The 14081-nt window shown below is 44.8% G+C and overlaps 1 protein-coding gene across 11 annotated transcripts in view; it reads left to right on the forward strand.

Annotated features, from left to right (window-relative positions):
• Window positions 1-14081, forward strand: part of PDE4D (phosphodiesterase 4D) — a 611966-nt gene that overhangs the window by 489102 nt on the left and 108783 nt on the right. For 10 of the 11 annotated variants that reach the window (XM_083703504.1, XM_083703503.1, XM_083703505.1 and 7 more), the window contains 3 exons: window positions 6671-6862; window positions 11670-11706; window positions 13579-13652. In XM_083703504.1, coding sequence (XP_083559630.1) covers window positions 6671-6862; window positions 11670-11706; window positions 13579-13652 — 303 coding nt within the window. Of the gene's footprint in view, window positions 1-6670; window positions 6863-11217; window positions 11337-11463; window positions 11556-11669; window positions 11707-13578; window positions 13653-14081 lie in introns of those variants that run through there. The other variant, XM_083703500.1, reaches the window with a different exon arrangement.

Consider the following 14081-nt stretch of genomic DNA (forward strand, 5'->3'; position numbering starts at 1 on the left):
TCAGCCAGCCTGCTTATATAGCGCTCTACTAGAACGCAACAGTAACCATTTTCTGTAACTATCCAATCACTGAACGTCACTTTCAATCCCTTATTTGCATATGTGGACCTGAGTGAAAACTATCTACAGAATCCCCCTGCTGGCCCAGGGTAAGAACTTCAGTACATAACAGCCACTTTTGGCCAAGCCCCACCCTTATCTTCCCCAGACCTGATGGAGGTCAGGTGGGTGTGACTTGGCTGAAATCCAAGTCACAGGACAAATGGGGAGGCCTGGCAGACTGAATCTGGCTCCCCACTATATGTCACCATTCCAGAGATTTGAAATCTTGTTTCTTGTTCTTTGCTGAGCGGAGACCCACAAGCACAACTCTCACTCCCTGAGTGATAAAATTATGTTTCCTTTGCTGTGAAAATATTACGAGGGACTGAAATTGTTTCTGTCTTTTCAGTGGGCAAATTTGATTGAGGGATCTCTGGGGGGAGCAATATTTGTGCATGCAAATGCCATATGGAAAAACAAAAACAGAACTTTTTTTCAACTTATATATTTGTAGTTGCATTCCTGTTATAGAAATTGCATTGCAATTCTAAATGTTTGTGACAGTAATCTAGATAAACCGTTTATGAATCCAAACCAGTTTTCAAACTTACTGGCCTTGTTCATATGCTGTGCAAAATCATGGCTTAGCAAGACATGCAAGAGCAGAAAGGAGCCACCATGAGCTTTGAGTTTGTGTGCTCCAGCATTTCTTCTCCTCCTCTCACATGGCCAAGGGGAGGACTTCAGCTACTTCTCTCACCATTTCCTTGGACCTCAGTTGTTGTGTCATCAGGGCCAGTTTATCGCAAACTATGGTCAATTTCTAAACAAGGCTACTTCAAACCATGGGATGCAGAGCTGGCCTTTAAACTCGCCAGAGTGAGTGTGCAGAACTATGGTTCCTGCTCGCTGGACCAGGAAAGGATTTTTATCCTCTAGAATAAGGCTTCTTTGCAAGTTTATGACCATGCAGGGAGAATAACTGATTTATGTTCAGGCAGGTAAAGCTGATGCCTTTTAGGAATCGACAGAGGATGTTCAAAATCATCCAGTGTTTTTCATTTGCTTAGGAGAGGTGCAGGCTTGAATTAATTAATCCATGCAATTAATCAATTAAAGCATTGCTAGGCGATTAAAATCCCCTGCAATCAGTGGAATAATGCACACTCAACTCTGCGGCTGGAGATGTGATGGACTGCCCTAGTTTTTAATGTATGGGAAGGCCTTAACTCAGCAGTAGAGCACATGCTTTTCATGTTGTTGTTGTTCTTTAGTCATTTAGTCGTGTCCGACTCTTCGTGACCCCATGGACCAGAGCACGCCAGGCCCTTCTGCCTTCCACTGCCTCCCGCAGTTTGGTCAGACTCATGTTTTTAGCTTCGAGAACACTGTCCAACCATCTCATGGTCGTCCCCTTCTCCTTGTGCCCTCCATCTTTCCCAGCATTTTCCCAGCTTTTCATACAAAAGGTCTAAGGTTCAATAGTTTATCATCTTCAGGGAGATCCCTTGTTTGAAATCTTGGAGAGCTACTGCCAAACAGTATGTAGTTAGATGGAGCCATGGTCATATTCGTCCTGGGAAAGTTGAGGGCAGGGCATGCCTCCATGTCATGGAAATGGTGCAACCTTTGCGTAAACAAATGCAGATGGTTTGGATTTTAGTGAAAGCTTGTCTCAAACCATTCTGAAACCAAACAAAAATGACTTGCAGGACAAGGCAGCATCGGACTTCCCATACCCCAACCCATAAAAATAAGAGACCAATAAGACTGGGTTTGGGGTAAAAACAGGCCACAACTTTATTGAATACAGATGAAAAAGATTTGGCTTGGCCGTGGGGCAATCGAAATACTTCCGGCCCACCCACCAAAAGTGAGGTGTGGTCAATGCAGGCGGGGGTTCCTAAGACGTACATCAAATAGGGTGACCCCCGCAGGGACCGCCATTTGGGGGAGTGCCTTCGGCCCTGACCCTCCTGGGCACACGGACATGGCCAGTCCCCCCCAGATTCCTTTAATGGGATACCCCAGCATTTGGAGGGGCAGGTGGGGATTACAACCTCCCCTCCAAAACAAGGGATTGCCCCAACCAGTTGTGACGAATTGCTATGAGATAGGCAAAACTACCAGGTAAGAGCCAATTATCCTGGTGGGCAAATTCCTACCTGACCCGTAAAGAACAGCAACCACTGTAGCCACAGCAAAGTCATTGACTTAGAAGCGTAAACCATGGGTGGGTGGGATGGGGAAACCCAGCGAGGGAACAAACAGGCTGTCCCCCAGGTGTGGGCTGCTTAAATGGTCAAGGGATGGATCCGAGGGAAGCCCACCATCAGCTCCATCGGCTCCCCCCCCCCCGGCATAGCCCACAGCCCAGCCTGCATCGCCATTCACCAATGCAGGGTGCAGGCTAGGATCCAGCTCCTGATAGGCGATGGGGGCTTATGCCCCGCCACCTATCAGGAAGGGCAGTGCCATTTGAATTCTACCATCGGGGTCCCAGGGAAGCCTCTTCCGTCCAGCAATGCCACCACACCAAGAAAGGTGTGCGGACTTCTGTCCCCCAATAAACCGACCATTTAACCAACCTTTTGGCCAGACTCACCAGCCATTTAATGGATATTGTAGTATTTTCCAAGGCATCAGCCAATCATCCACAAATATGGCTTTCTAAATATATCCTCTAAATTGGTGAAATTTGTACAGAATGCAGCTATTCACTGGTCAGAGAAAACATCTCAGTTGGAAGTACACTGGAATATAAGAAGATGCTTTGTATTGCATCATATCATCAGGCTATCTAGCTCTGTATTGTCTACACTGACTGGCAGAGGCTTGTCAGGGTTTGAGATTGGCTGTGTTCCCAGCCCCACCTGGAGGCAGCAGGGATTGAACCTTCTTCCCACAAACCAGTTCTTCTACCGCTGAGCTGGAGCTGCCACATGTAAATATGCTTTTTCACATATTATGGTAAGCATTCTAATATCTTACCAGCCCAGTCCTTATTCAGCAACTGACAAATGGGGTCAGACATTTAAATTGCAATAAATTGAGAAGTTCTATAGAAATGTCCATTACCTGGCAAGATTTCTTGACCCCATCTGCAATCCTTGTCACTCTTCGGTATTGCTTTGTTCATAGGTCCTAGGAAACAATGTTTTACAAGATGTACTCATCATGGCTCTGTATCAATGGGTGCTTCTAAATGGGTGTTTATTGTCAATTGGGTGCTTCTCATACATGCATTTGTTTTATCGCAGCATCCACATGACGGTGCCAGCGTCAAAATACTAGCCTGTATCCCCGCTCCCCTTTTAATCCAGATTTATTCCTTCTGAAGAATTAAAAAGTAGTCCCATTTGCCAACAACCTGCTTGCAATATCTGAATGACCCTTTTACAGTATTAAGCCCCCGTCTGGAAGCAAACCGTATTAACGAATGTATTTGCCAGAAGCCAGTTTCCTTGTTTTAGACTCCCATCTAGTGTCCATAGTTTTGTACTGCAACAGAAACACCTGGATTACTGGCAAATTGCAGCTGTTCCATGTTGTAGCTTTGTGAAACAAGTGTGTTCATGTCTCAGATTATAAATTGACGACTTTGCAGGTTTTCCTCCATGAGGGTATACTCTTTCCATGGAAAATTTCATAAGCTAAAACAAAACAAAACCCTGAATCAATTGCCAGTGACACATTTGCAATACAGTGGTACCTCGGGTTAAGAACTTAATTCATTCCAGAGGTCCGTTCTTAACCTGAAATGGTTCTTAACCTGAGGTGTGCTTTTGCTAATGGAGCCTCCTGCTGCCATTGCACCACTGACACACAATTTCCATTCTTATCCGGGGGCAAACCACTTCCTGGTTAGCGGAGTTTGTAACCCGAAGCTTCTGTAACCCGAAGCGTCTCTAACCCGAGGTACCACTGTATTAAGCTCACATGAATAGCAATTTCCCATTTGTTTGGTTTTTAACCTTATCAATAAGATTGGGGGGCATGTAGTTTTAGTTCTGCATTACTTATAAGCCTGAGCAAAAAATGTTATTTGGTGAAATTCCAGGAAAAAAAGAAGCTGTAGCTCAGCCCTCAAGAATGCTTGCATCTTTTCATGCATTACTATAGCAATGCAGGTGTGGGGAGCTATTTCTCTGGAGTGGGTTCTCTTGCGGTTTGATTGGTGCAAATAGTGTGATTGCAGCGCTCTAAAGAGAGATGGGCGGAGGAAGCTGAGGCCACCTGGCTGGATGTCATTTTGCATGGATTGGGCCTTAGCTGAAAACAAATTACTGTATCTACATAGTACATGGAAGTGAATTTGCTGCAGTTGTCAGTACATAGTATTGATAAGTTTAAAATGTGCTTAGATTGCTCTCCTGTTTCAGCAGCATAGTAAACATCCAAGGCTCGCTGAAAATGAATGGTGCTGTACTGTAGCAGCGCTGAGTCAAGTGCATCTAGTGCCCTCTTGTGGGCACAAGGACTCCAATGCCCACATGCATTTTCTACCTGCAATAAGTTCCTTGCTCCTTTCTGTGGGTGGGGGCAGCTCTGTCTGTACCTTCCTTTGCACAGGAGGCCACAGCTCAGCAGTCTCAACTTCCTTGTAGCAAGTTGCAGGTCCAACCTCCTGGGATGAAGATTTTGCATCTTCCGTAAAAGGGATTATGGGGCAGATGACAAAAGAACTTGTCAGGAGGCTGAAGAAGAAAACTTACTGCCGTCATTATTGACCCTGACACTTCCCATTTCCTGCTGCCTGAGTCCACGGCAGAAGAGTTGAGGGAGCCAGCTGTGAAACCTCTGCCCTGAGGAGGAGGAGACCCTGCTCCCTCTGAACTGTGCTTAAGTCGGGCAGCAGTGGTTCCTTGAAGTCCCAGCAAGACTAGAACAAATACTGCTGTGCTTTAGGAAATATGGTTCATTCACCTATTTACACTTTCGGTCTGCACGGAGGGAGTCCAGATCTTACGGCAGGGGTCACCAACCTAAGGCCCAGGGGCCGGGGCCGGCCCAATTGCCTTCTAAATCCAGCCCGGGGACGGTCCGGGAATCAGTGTGTTTTTACATGAGTAGAATGTGTCCTTATATTTAAAATGCTTCTCTGGGTTATTTGTGGGGCCTACCTGGTGTTTCTCCATGAGTAGAATGTGTGCTTTTATTTAAAATACATCTCTGGGTTATTTGTGGGGCATAGGAATTCATTCATTCCCCCAAAAAAATTTACTCCGACCCACCACATGGTCTGAGGGACAGTGGACCGGCCCACGGCTGAAAAAGGTTGCTGACCCCTGTCTTACGGCATACACATTTGCAGAGGCAACCTTCAGGCTGCTTCCCTCAAAGATGGCCCTCAGCTCTTTCTCCCCTTCTTCTTCCTCCCAGAAAACCCCTTTCTCCCCCTCCAGCAGTTACCTGGCAACCTCCCAAATCCACAGTTTCTGTTCACACCTGGGAGCAAGTGGAGAAGTTCCTTTGTACTGTTAATGGCCTCTGTTGTTGTACTCTTTATAGCCATAGCTGGACCAGGTTGGTTTGCACAAGCCAGCCCAAGAATTTCCTATATTCCCTCTCTGGCACAGTTCTGTGCTTAAATCCATATCCCAATCGATCAAAACCCTGGCGTTTCTTAATTTCTAGGGTTTACCCCCAAATATGTAACAATTTCATTGGCTGGATTCCTGCCTTGCAGAGGGTTGGACTAGATGACCCCCTTAGGCCCTTCCAACTCTACAGTTCTATGATTCTATTCTAGTTTTCTATGCTAATTTAGAACATCCTTCTTGGGGTGGCATAGCATGCCATCCTGGGAGCCCCCATTTGCAGTCTGGAGTGGTAGCAGTCCTGCCACTGGCTTCCCCCATCACCAACAGTTGGGGGGAAACTAAGTCTCAGTTTCTGCACTGCTGTGATTTGAGCATATTTGTCTGCAGGAAGTACAACTGACAGTAAGGGACACTTTATCTAATACAAGGTTTCCAGTGCTGCCAGCACGTTAGAGGTGCAATTTGCCACGGCATCTTGCTGAGCTAAAGTAAATAAAAATGTTTTCTTCCCATTTGTGAGTTGCACAGAAGGAAGTTGTTGTTATAGCGGTGCCTCCCTTTCATTTTGTAATTTCTTGTTATCAAGATTTCTAATGTGCTTAGGGACATCGGCCATTACAGTGGTGCCCCGCAAGACGAATGCCTCGCAAGACGGAAAACTCGCTAGACGAAAGAGTTTTCCGTTTTGGAGGTGCTTCGCAAAACGAATTTCCTATGGGCTTGCTTCGCAAGACAAAAATGTCTTGCAAGTTCCTGCGGGGTTTTTTCCCTCCCCCCCCTTTCTAAGCCGCTAAGCCACTTATCCGCTAAGCCGATAAGCCGCTAATAGCGCTAATAGCACTAATCAGCTAATCCGTCAATGGGCTTGCTTCGCAAGACGAAAAAACCGCTAGACGAAGAGACACGCAGAACGGATTCTTTTCGTCTTGCGAGGCACCACTGTAATTTAATGACCAACTATGGTTTTGTCCAGGAGGAAGAGATTTCCAAGTAGCAGAAGAATTCCTTGGTAGTAGCTTTTTTCATGTGTGTGGCTCACAGATCTCTTAGCTCTGTGGTGTTGAACTTATCTTCCTTTATTGCAGTTTCGACGTCGACAATGGCACCTCATCGGGACGGAGTCCCTTGGATCCCATGACAAGCCCCGGATCGGGGCTCATTCTCCAGGCTAACTTTGTTCACAGTCAACGGAGGGAATCCTTCCTCTACCGGTCCGATAGTGACTATGACCTCTCTCCAAAGTCTATGTCCAGGAACTCCTCCATCGCCAGTGATATGTAAGTATTTAACGCAGTGTCTGAAAGGTCTTTCAAATTCACATGGCATAAGCTTCCGTGGTCTAGAATCTGCTTCATCAGGTGCAAGAAATGCCATCCTTCGTTATCAGGCTTATCTAGGAATGGATAAAAGGTTGAAAACAATGGAATCAAGTCAGGGGGCAGGATGTGAAAATACAATTTATTGGTTAAATGTATGCAAAATGAGCAGCGACAGGACAATCGGCCTAGCATAACTAAGCTGATTGACACCTGTAGTGGATTAGGAAGACATTGTCTTTACACAATACTGAATAAAATTTAAAAGGATTTAGACTAAACATTAGGAAGAGCTTCTAGGATGTAGCAGCTGCTTTTCAGGGGAAGAGACAGATTTTGAAGATGATGGGCTCTCCTTCATTAGTTTTTAAGCAGATGCCATATGGCCACCTTATCTTATAAAGGGATGCTGGGGGGGGGTGTCCCTTGCATTGGCAAGGGGTTAGATGACATACGAAGTACCTTCCAATTCTGTTATTCTACCCTAAGGACGTGCAAAGTGTGTAGGTTCTGTATGTGCAATCTGGGATGCTGCTTATTCATTGGAACACACAAAACTGAAGCATAAACTCGGTATGGTCTGTATATCGGCTGTCAGCGGCTCCTGCCAATTTCAGACAGGTTGTTTACTAGCCTTCTCATAGAGGGGGCTAGCTCATAGAATCATAGGGTTGGGAGGGGTTCCTGAGGATCATCTAGTCCAACCCCCTGCAATTCAGGAATACAGGAATATGCAGCTTTCCCTTACAGGGTTGGACTTGCAACCTTGACATAGTCAGCATCATGCTCTAAGCAACTGAGCTATCCACCTTCTGCATTCAAGGCAGGTGCTTTGCCACCGCAGGGTCCAAATTCAAGGGAATCTCCTTGCTTGTGCAAAGCCTGTGCACACATATGTCATATGCCAGTGGGCTTCTTTGCAGATCATGCCAAACACACGAAGCCAAAGGCTAGTGGGTGTGATCCCACATCATGTTTATGTATGTTCAGGGAAAAACGGAACAACAACAATTTATTATTTATACACTGCCCATCTGGCTAGGCTTCCCCAGCCACTCTGGGTGACTTCCAACAAAATATTAAAATACAGTAATGCATCAAACATTAAAAGCTTCCCTAAACAGGGCTGCCTTCAGATGTCCTCTAAAAGTCTGGTACAGTGGTGCCCCGCAAGACGAATGCCTCGCAAAACGAAAAACGCGCAAGACGAAAGGGTTTTTCGGTTTTTGCGTCGCTTCGCTAGACGATTTTCCCTATGGGCTTGCTTTGCAAGATGAAACGTCTTGCGAGTTCTTGCGAGTTTGTTTCCTTTTTCTTAAAGCCGCTAAGCTGTTAATAGCCGTGCTTCGCAAGACAAAAAACCGCAAGACGAAGAGACTCGCGGAACGGATTTATTTTGTCTTGCGAGGCACCACTGTAGTTGTTCTTCTCTGTGACATCTGATGGGAAGGCATTCTACAGGACGGGTGCCACTACCAAGAAGGCCCTCTGCCTGGTTCCCTGTAACCTCACTTCTCGCAGCGAGGGAACCGCCAGAAGGCCCTCGGCACTGGTCCTCAATGTCCGGGATGAACAATGGGGGTGGAGATGCTCCTTCAGGTATACTGGACCAATGTGCTGTGCTGATTATTATTTATTAGCTTTGTATACCATCCTTCTCCCATAGATCTCAGGGTGGTGCACAGCATTCAAAGGCAAGATAAAAACACAAAATACATAATAAAAAGCCCGTAACCACCCCCTCCCATAAACACATTTAAAATATATATAGTATGTTAGTCTACAGACTTGAGCATGGTGGATACACTTTTTAATCTGACCTTTTGAAAACATAAGCAAATGAATATTTGTGATATGTATGTGTGGTATGTATATCTATCAATCTTTTTAGAGCTATTGAGATATTGAAGGGCCATCTGTCAAGAATGCTTTAGTTGTGATTCCTGCATTGCAGCGGGTTAGACTAGATGACCCACAGGGTCCCTTCCAGGTCTACAATTCTATGGCTATGCACTTCTGCAGAGCCAGTGATACAGATATAGATATATAGATGATATAGATATAGATAATAAAATTACCAGTTACCAAAACACAAACAGTGAAACCCCCAGGCGGCTGATACATTGGGTATACAACATTCAATAATATACCTATTCAATAAACTACATACGGTATTCAATAATATTCAATAATAACATCTTCAAATCAACCATATGTACTCTTCTGTATACCTTAGCACTCCTCCTTCCACATTTTAACTTTTAACATTTTAATTGCCCCAAATTGTTCAAACCTACTCAAATAATTCAATATCTTCTCAAACCAATCCTCCTCTCACTGACCTTAAACCCTTTCATTCTATGTAGCCAGTGATACAGATTTAACCCCACCCTCCAACCCATCAGCGGACGTCACAAGGGATGTCTGCTAATGGCTGGGGGACCATTGGTTTGGGGAAACTGACCTGGCAGGCCAAACTGAATCCCCTGGCAGGCCAAGATTGGCTTGCAGGTTAGAGATTCCCCACCCCTGATTCCTTTTTTTAAAAATAAAGAAAATGATTTGGAGATTTGATGGTGGATCTACTCCGACCACAGTGTGCACTTGACAGCAGTGACTCCCTGCAGGAGACTGACGAGTGCTGCCCGATTACCAAGATCAGAGGCAGGCAGGGAGTAGATTGGGGTCTGTCAGAAGATGGCTGGATGATTTGCAGGGCAACAGCAAGGGTATCTCTTTACCTATGAGTGTCACTACACTTGGCACTTGCACTTCCCATATAGCTAATTCAGTAGAGCATGAGATTCCCAATCTCAAGGTCATGGGTTCAAGCCCTACATTGGGCAAAAGATTCCTGCATTGCAGGGAGATGACTCTCATGGCCCTTTCCAACTCTACAATTCTCTGACTGGCGACTGTTCCCTAACCAGTGGGCTGGATTAGTCCTCCAGACTGATAGTTGCTGCCCTCTCAAATCGAGAGCAGTTAACATGGATTTAATGGACTCTTGGGTTTAATAGCACTTAACTCTCAGCTGATTTGTCATGCCTCTAATAGCCAGTTTGAAGGTATGTTTCATAAGACCATTTAAATATTGTATTGCTTCTTCATTGGTGCCAGACTTCCTCTAGCTTGGTGTGGTGATTATAGTGTTAGGGCAATTCATGTGAACGTGTTTGTGCCTGCTTAAGAGACAGCGAGGTAGTTCTGGTTTTCTTGTCTTTGGTAGAGGTTTTGATTTTGTTTAGATGTTGAGAGTCTGCCATGTTGGGTCATTTTCCCCTTTCAGCCCTCCCTAGGGTCTCACTTGACTTTACAGAGTCTGGTTTTACATCCCCCTATTTTGAGCATGGAATTATTATGTGGCTTCAAGAAGTCTGTAAAATGGAAAGGAGGTTGACCTATCTCACAGTCTTGCTGTGAGCAGAAACAAGAAGAAAGGTCTGATTTGCTTGTTAAAAGAGCTATTCATATGCCTGCCTCGTTCTCATGATAGAACCAGAGTTTAGTTGTTGCTCCAATGATCCTCTATAGCGTTGAATCTTCTGGGGATGTCTTGCAGAGGCTTGCAGAGCAGGTAACAGGGGGGAAAACAGGACATCAATGTAAACCACAACAGCACCATCCTAGGATTGTGTATCAGACGTTAAGTAGAATCATGTCTTTCATCCTAGATAGCAACAGCAACAGTTCAATTTGTGCTCCTTTACGAGGGTTCCTCTTCCCTCGCAGTCAGAGATGGAGCCATAGGCTGCATTCTTGCAGTTGGTTACGTCTGGAATTAGCTCTTCACAGAATTGTTTGAAATCTACCCAAAGCATGTTTTGGCAGGTCTTACTTTTATTCAATTATGGGTTGCCGGAGTTTGTGAGAATGTGCTGGAAAGCTTGGCCTGAATGTTTCCCTCTTCGAGAGCATTTCCATTAAAAAAAATAAATTAAAAATGAGTGATTTTATATATTATGTAATCTCTCCAGTTGATGTCCTTCTTAGGTTGGCCAATGACCCTAGTAACTTAAGAGGAAAAGACTCCTATATAACCCATGTGCCAACTTTTGTGTTACTCTGCAGTTTTATTTATATGAGAGTGATAAATACTTTGGGCTTGACGGAAGGTGTTTTTCCCCTGCAAGAGTCTGGGTGACCTCCTTGCTTCCCCCTCCCCCCCTCTGGCTAAGAGACGTCACCCTGATAACTTTACTCCTACGTCACAGTGTGATGTGGGTACGGTTGCTCCAGCAACAGCACACTCTCCGTAACACTGAGGACATGTGAGTCAGTTGAAAAGTTTTACTGGGTTTTTATTAGCCTATGAAACACTTCCCTGTCATCTGCAGTTACTAGCTTGTCCGAACCTCGCAAATGGTTATCCTTTCGTTAACACTTAATGCTAATCACTTTTGGTGTTCCAGTGGGCTGGACGCTCCAATGAAAAGTAACTGTGGGCGCTGCCAACTGCTGCGGCATGCCTGGCTTGTTTTTTGGGGATGCAGGATTTCCCTGAGTTTAAAGGAGCACAACCCTGAGCACTCAATCTTTGCTCATTTATCTGTTCTCTACAGCTGTGTGCAAGTCTTAAAAAAGCCACACTGGAGCCATAGGTGCTTGTCCACCCCAAAGTTACTTCAGATAGCACAGCTGGAATGAATCCACGGTGAGAAAGTAGTTGAGGACAAGATGAATAAAGAATAATGTATCGTTTTGAACCTGATGGAGGGGAGCAAAGCCATCTGATACTGATTACTTTGCTGTTTGTTTTATTTTTCAGACATGGAGATGACTTGATTGTGACACCGTTTGCTCAGGTAGGCTCCACATGCCATGATGTAGCCATATATGAAAGGATCAAACGGGGGGAACTGTTTTCAGGTTTTGAATGAGCTACAGCTTTTGTTATTATTACTATGATGTTCCAAAAATAACATTCTGAAATGGAACCACTTCCATGGCTAACTTGTATTGCTTAGAGGTGCTTAGAAAGAAATCTGATGGTGTCTACCATCTAAGTGTTATTTACAGTGGTACCTCGGTTTACGAACTTAATCCGTTCCGGAAATCTGTTCTTAAACCAAAGCCGTTCTTAAACAAAGTGTGCTTTCCCTAATGAGGCCTCCCGCCGCTGGTGCCCTTCCACCGTTCAGATTCCGTTCGTAGATCGAGGTAAAGTTTGCTAACCGGAACTCTACTTCTGGTTTTGCGAAGTTCTTATACCGAATAGTTTGCAAACAGGGCTGTTTTTAAACCACTTAAACGGTTCTTAAACAAATACCACTGTATTTGTTTGCTACATTTGTACCCCACCTTTCCTCTATGTAGTAGACATAGAGTAGTCCTCAAAGTAGCAGACATGATTGTGCCTCCCAATTTTATCCTCACAGTAACACTAAACCAGGCTTCCTCAACCTTGGCCCTCCAGATGTTTCAAGACTACAGTTCCCATCATCCCTGACCACTGGTCCTGCTAGCTAGGGGTCATGGGAGTTGTAGGCCAAAAACATCTGGAGAGGTGAGATTGAGGAAGCTTGCACTAAACTGAGGCTGCATTCTCCCTATACATTTGAAGCACACACCCCTCCCCCAGAAAGGGGTCCTGGGAATTGTGATTTGTTAAGGGTGCTGGGAACTGTGGCTGTGAGGTGCAAACTACAGTTCCCATGATCCTTTGGAGGGGGATACGCTTTAAGCGCATGGTGTGTCCCCAGCCTGGAAGTTCGGAACCGGCCCAAGATCACTCAGTGAGTTCATGGCTGTGTGGGGATTTGAAGCCAGCTCTCCCTAGTCCTAATCTGACATGCTAGTTGTTATATTAAACTGGCTCTCTAAGGAGCTGCATAGACTCACACAAAGAAAATGCAATAACCCAGTGGAAGGGTGGGTAGGTGGGAGTTTTCTTACAAAAGAAACTTCTTTTCTTTGAACATCAGACTGCCATGCTGTTCAGTGAACTGATTTTGAAGCATGGTGAGCCCTGAAGGTGCAAAACACCTCTTAATGAGGGTCTGAAGCAAGGGCACACTGTTTGCCATCTTTGCCCCAACACAGGTGATCAGCAGTGCCACACCAGCAGTTTGTGAATGTGCAAGGTACTAGTGCATTTGAGCTTCTATGCCCCAAACTGTTGCCATTTTAGATCACTAGATCTAAACTATTCCATCAACTATTCCAGTCCAGGTACTTAAAGGTGTGCTTCCAATGTTTGTGCATGTGCACACACACACGCACCTGTTTGGTGCCAGCAAATCAGGGTGATGTGGATTTATTTGATAACAACTTTATATGAATGTCAAGTGTGAGAGGATCTTATTGTGCAGTTGTTAACTGCTGGGATAATTCTGGTGCAAATGGCACTGGACATCAGTAGACCATTCTTTTCAAAGCGCTGTAATTTCAGAGAAACAAAGATTGTTTTATACAGAATTTTTGTCTTCTTTGAACAAGGCTGCTTTTTAAACAGATAATGGCTTCTTTTGTGAGAAGGAAAGCGACAAAATGATTGTTCTTGCATTTCAAAAGCTTCATTGTGAAGTAACGGTCAAAGGCTTCAGACACCAAAATAATCCTGGAAAGTTTTAAGAGATTGTTTAGAAAGCCTTCGGCTTGTTGACCAATGGAGCAGAGAGAGATGGGTAGCACACCTGGTGAAACTGAGAATGAAGCATCCGCTTTATTTGCTACAGGTGCTGGCCAGCTTACGTACTGTACGGAATAATTTTGCTGCATTAACCAACCTGCCGGATCGAGCACCTAGCAAGTAAGTGTGGCCTTTTCCTGCTTCCTAACGTTTTGAGTTAATGCCCCCTTCATTTTTGCTTTATTGCTTTTTCCACATATAATAAACCTAATACAAAATACAATACAATAAGCAACAACGATAGCAGCTAGTCTGTCATTTCTTGGGGGGGGGGGAAGCATAACAGCAGCTTGAAGTTAGAACCATGACATAGAACAAGTTTATAATGCACATTTAAGTCTAGTCCAATAAGTCCCTGCAGATGTTTCTGGAGGTCTGAGGAGGTGGTCTCAATTGATCACCCTGTCATATGGAAGATGAATGGATGTCGAGTGTTGTAATAGGATAAAGGACTCCTCTTGCCTTTGGCTGCCCTGACTTGACAAGTCAATTTCTGGGCCAGAGCAACACACCACACCTGAGCATATTGTGAATCTGTTGACAGGCCTG

This window comes from Podarcis gaigeae (assembly GCF_964106915.1).
Source record: "Podarcis gaigeae genome assembly, chromosome: 11".
Classification (NCBI taxonomy): Eukaryota; Metazoa; Chordata; class Lepidosauria; order Squamata; family Lacertidae; genus Podarcis; species Podarcis gaigeae.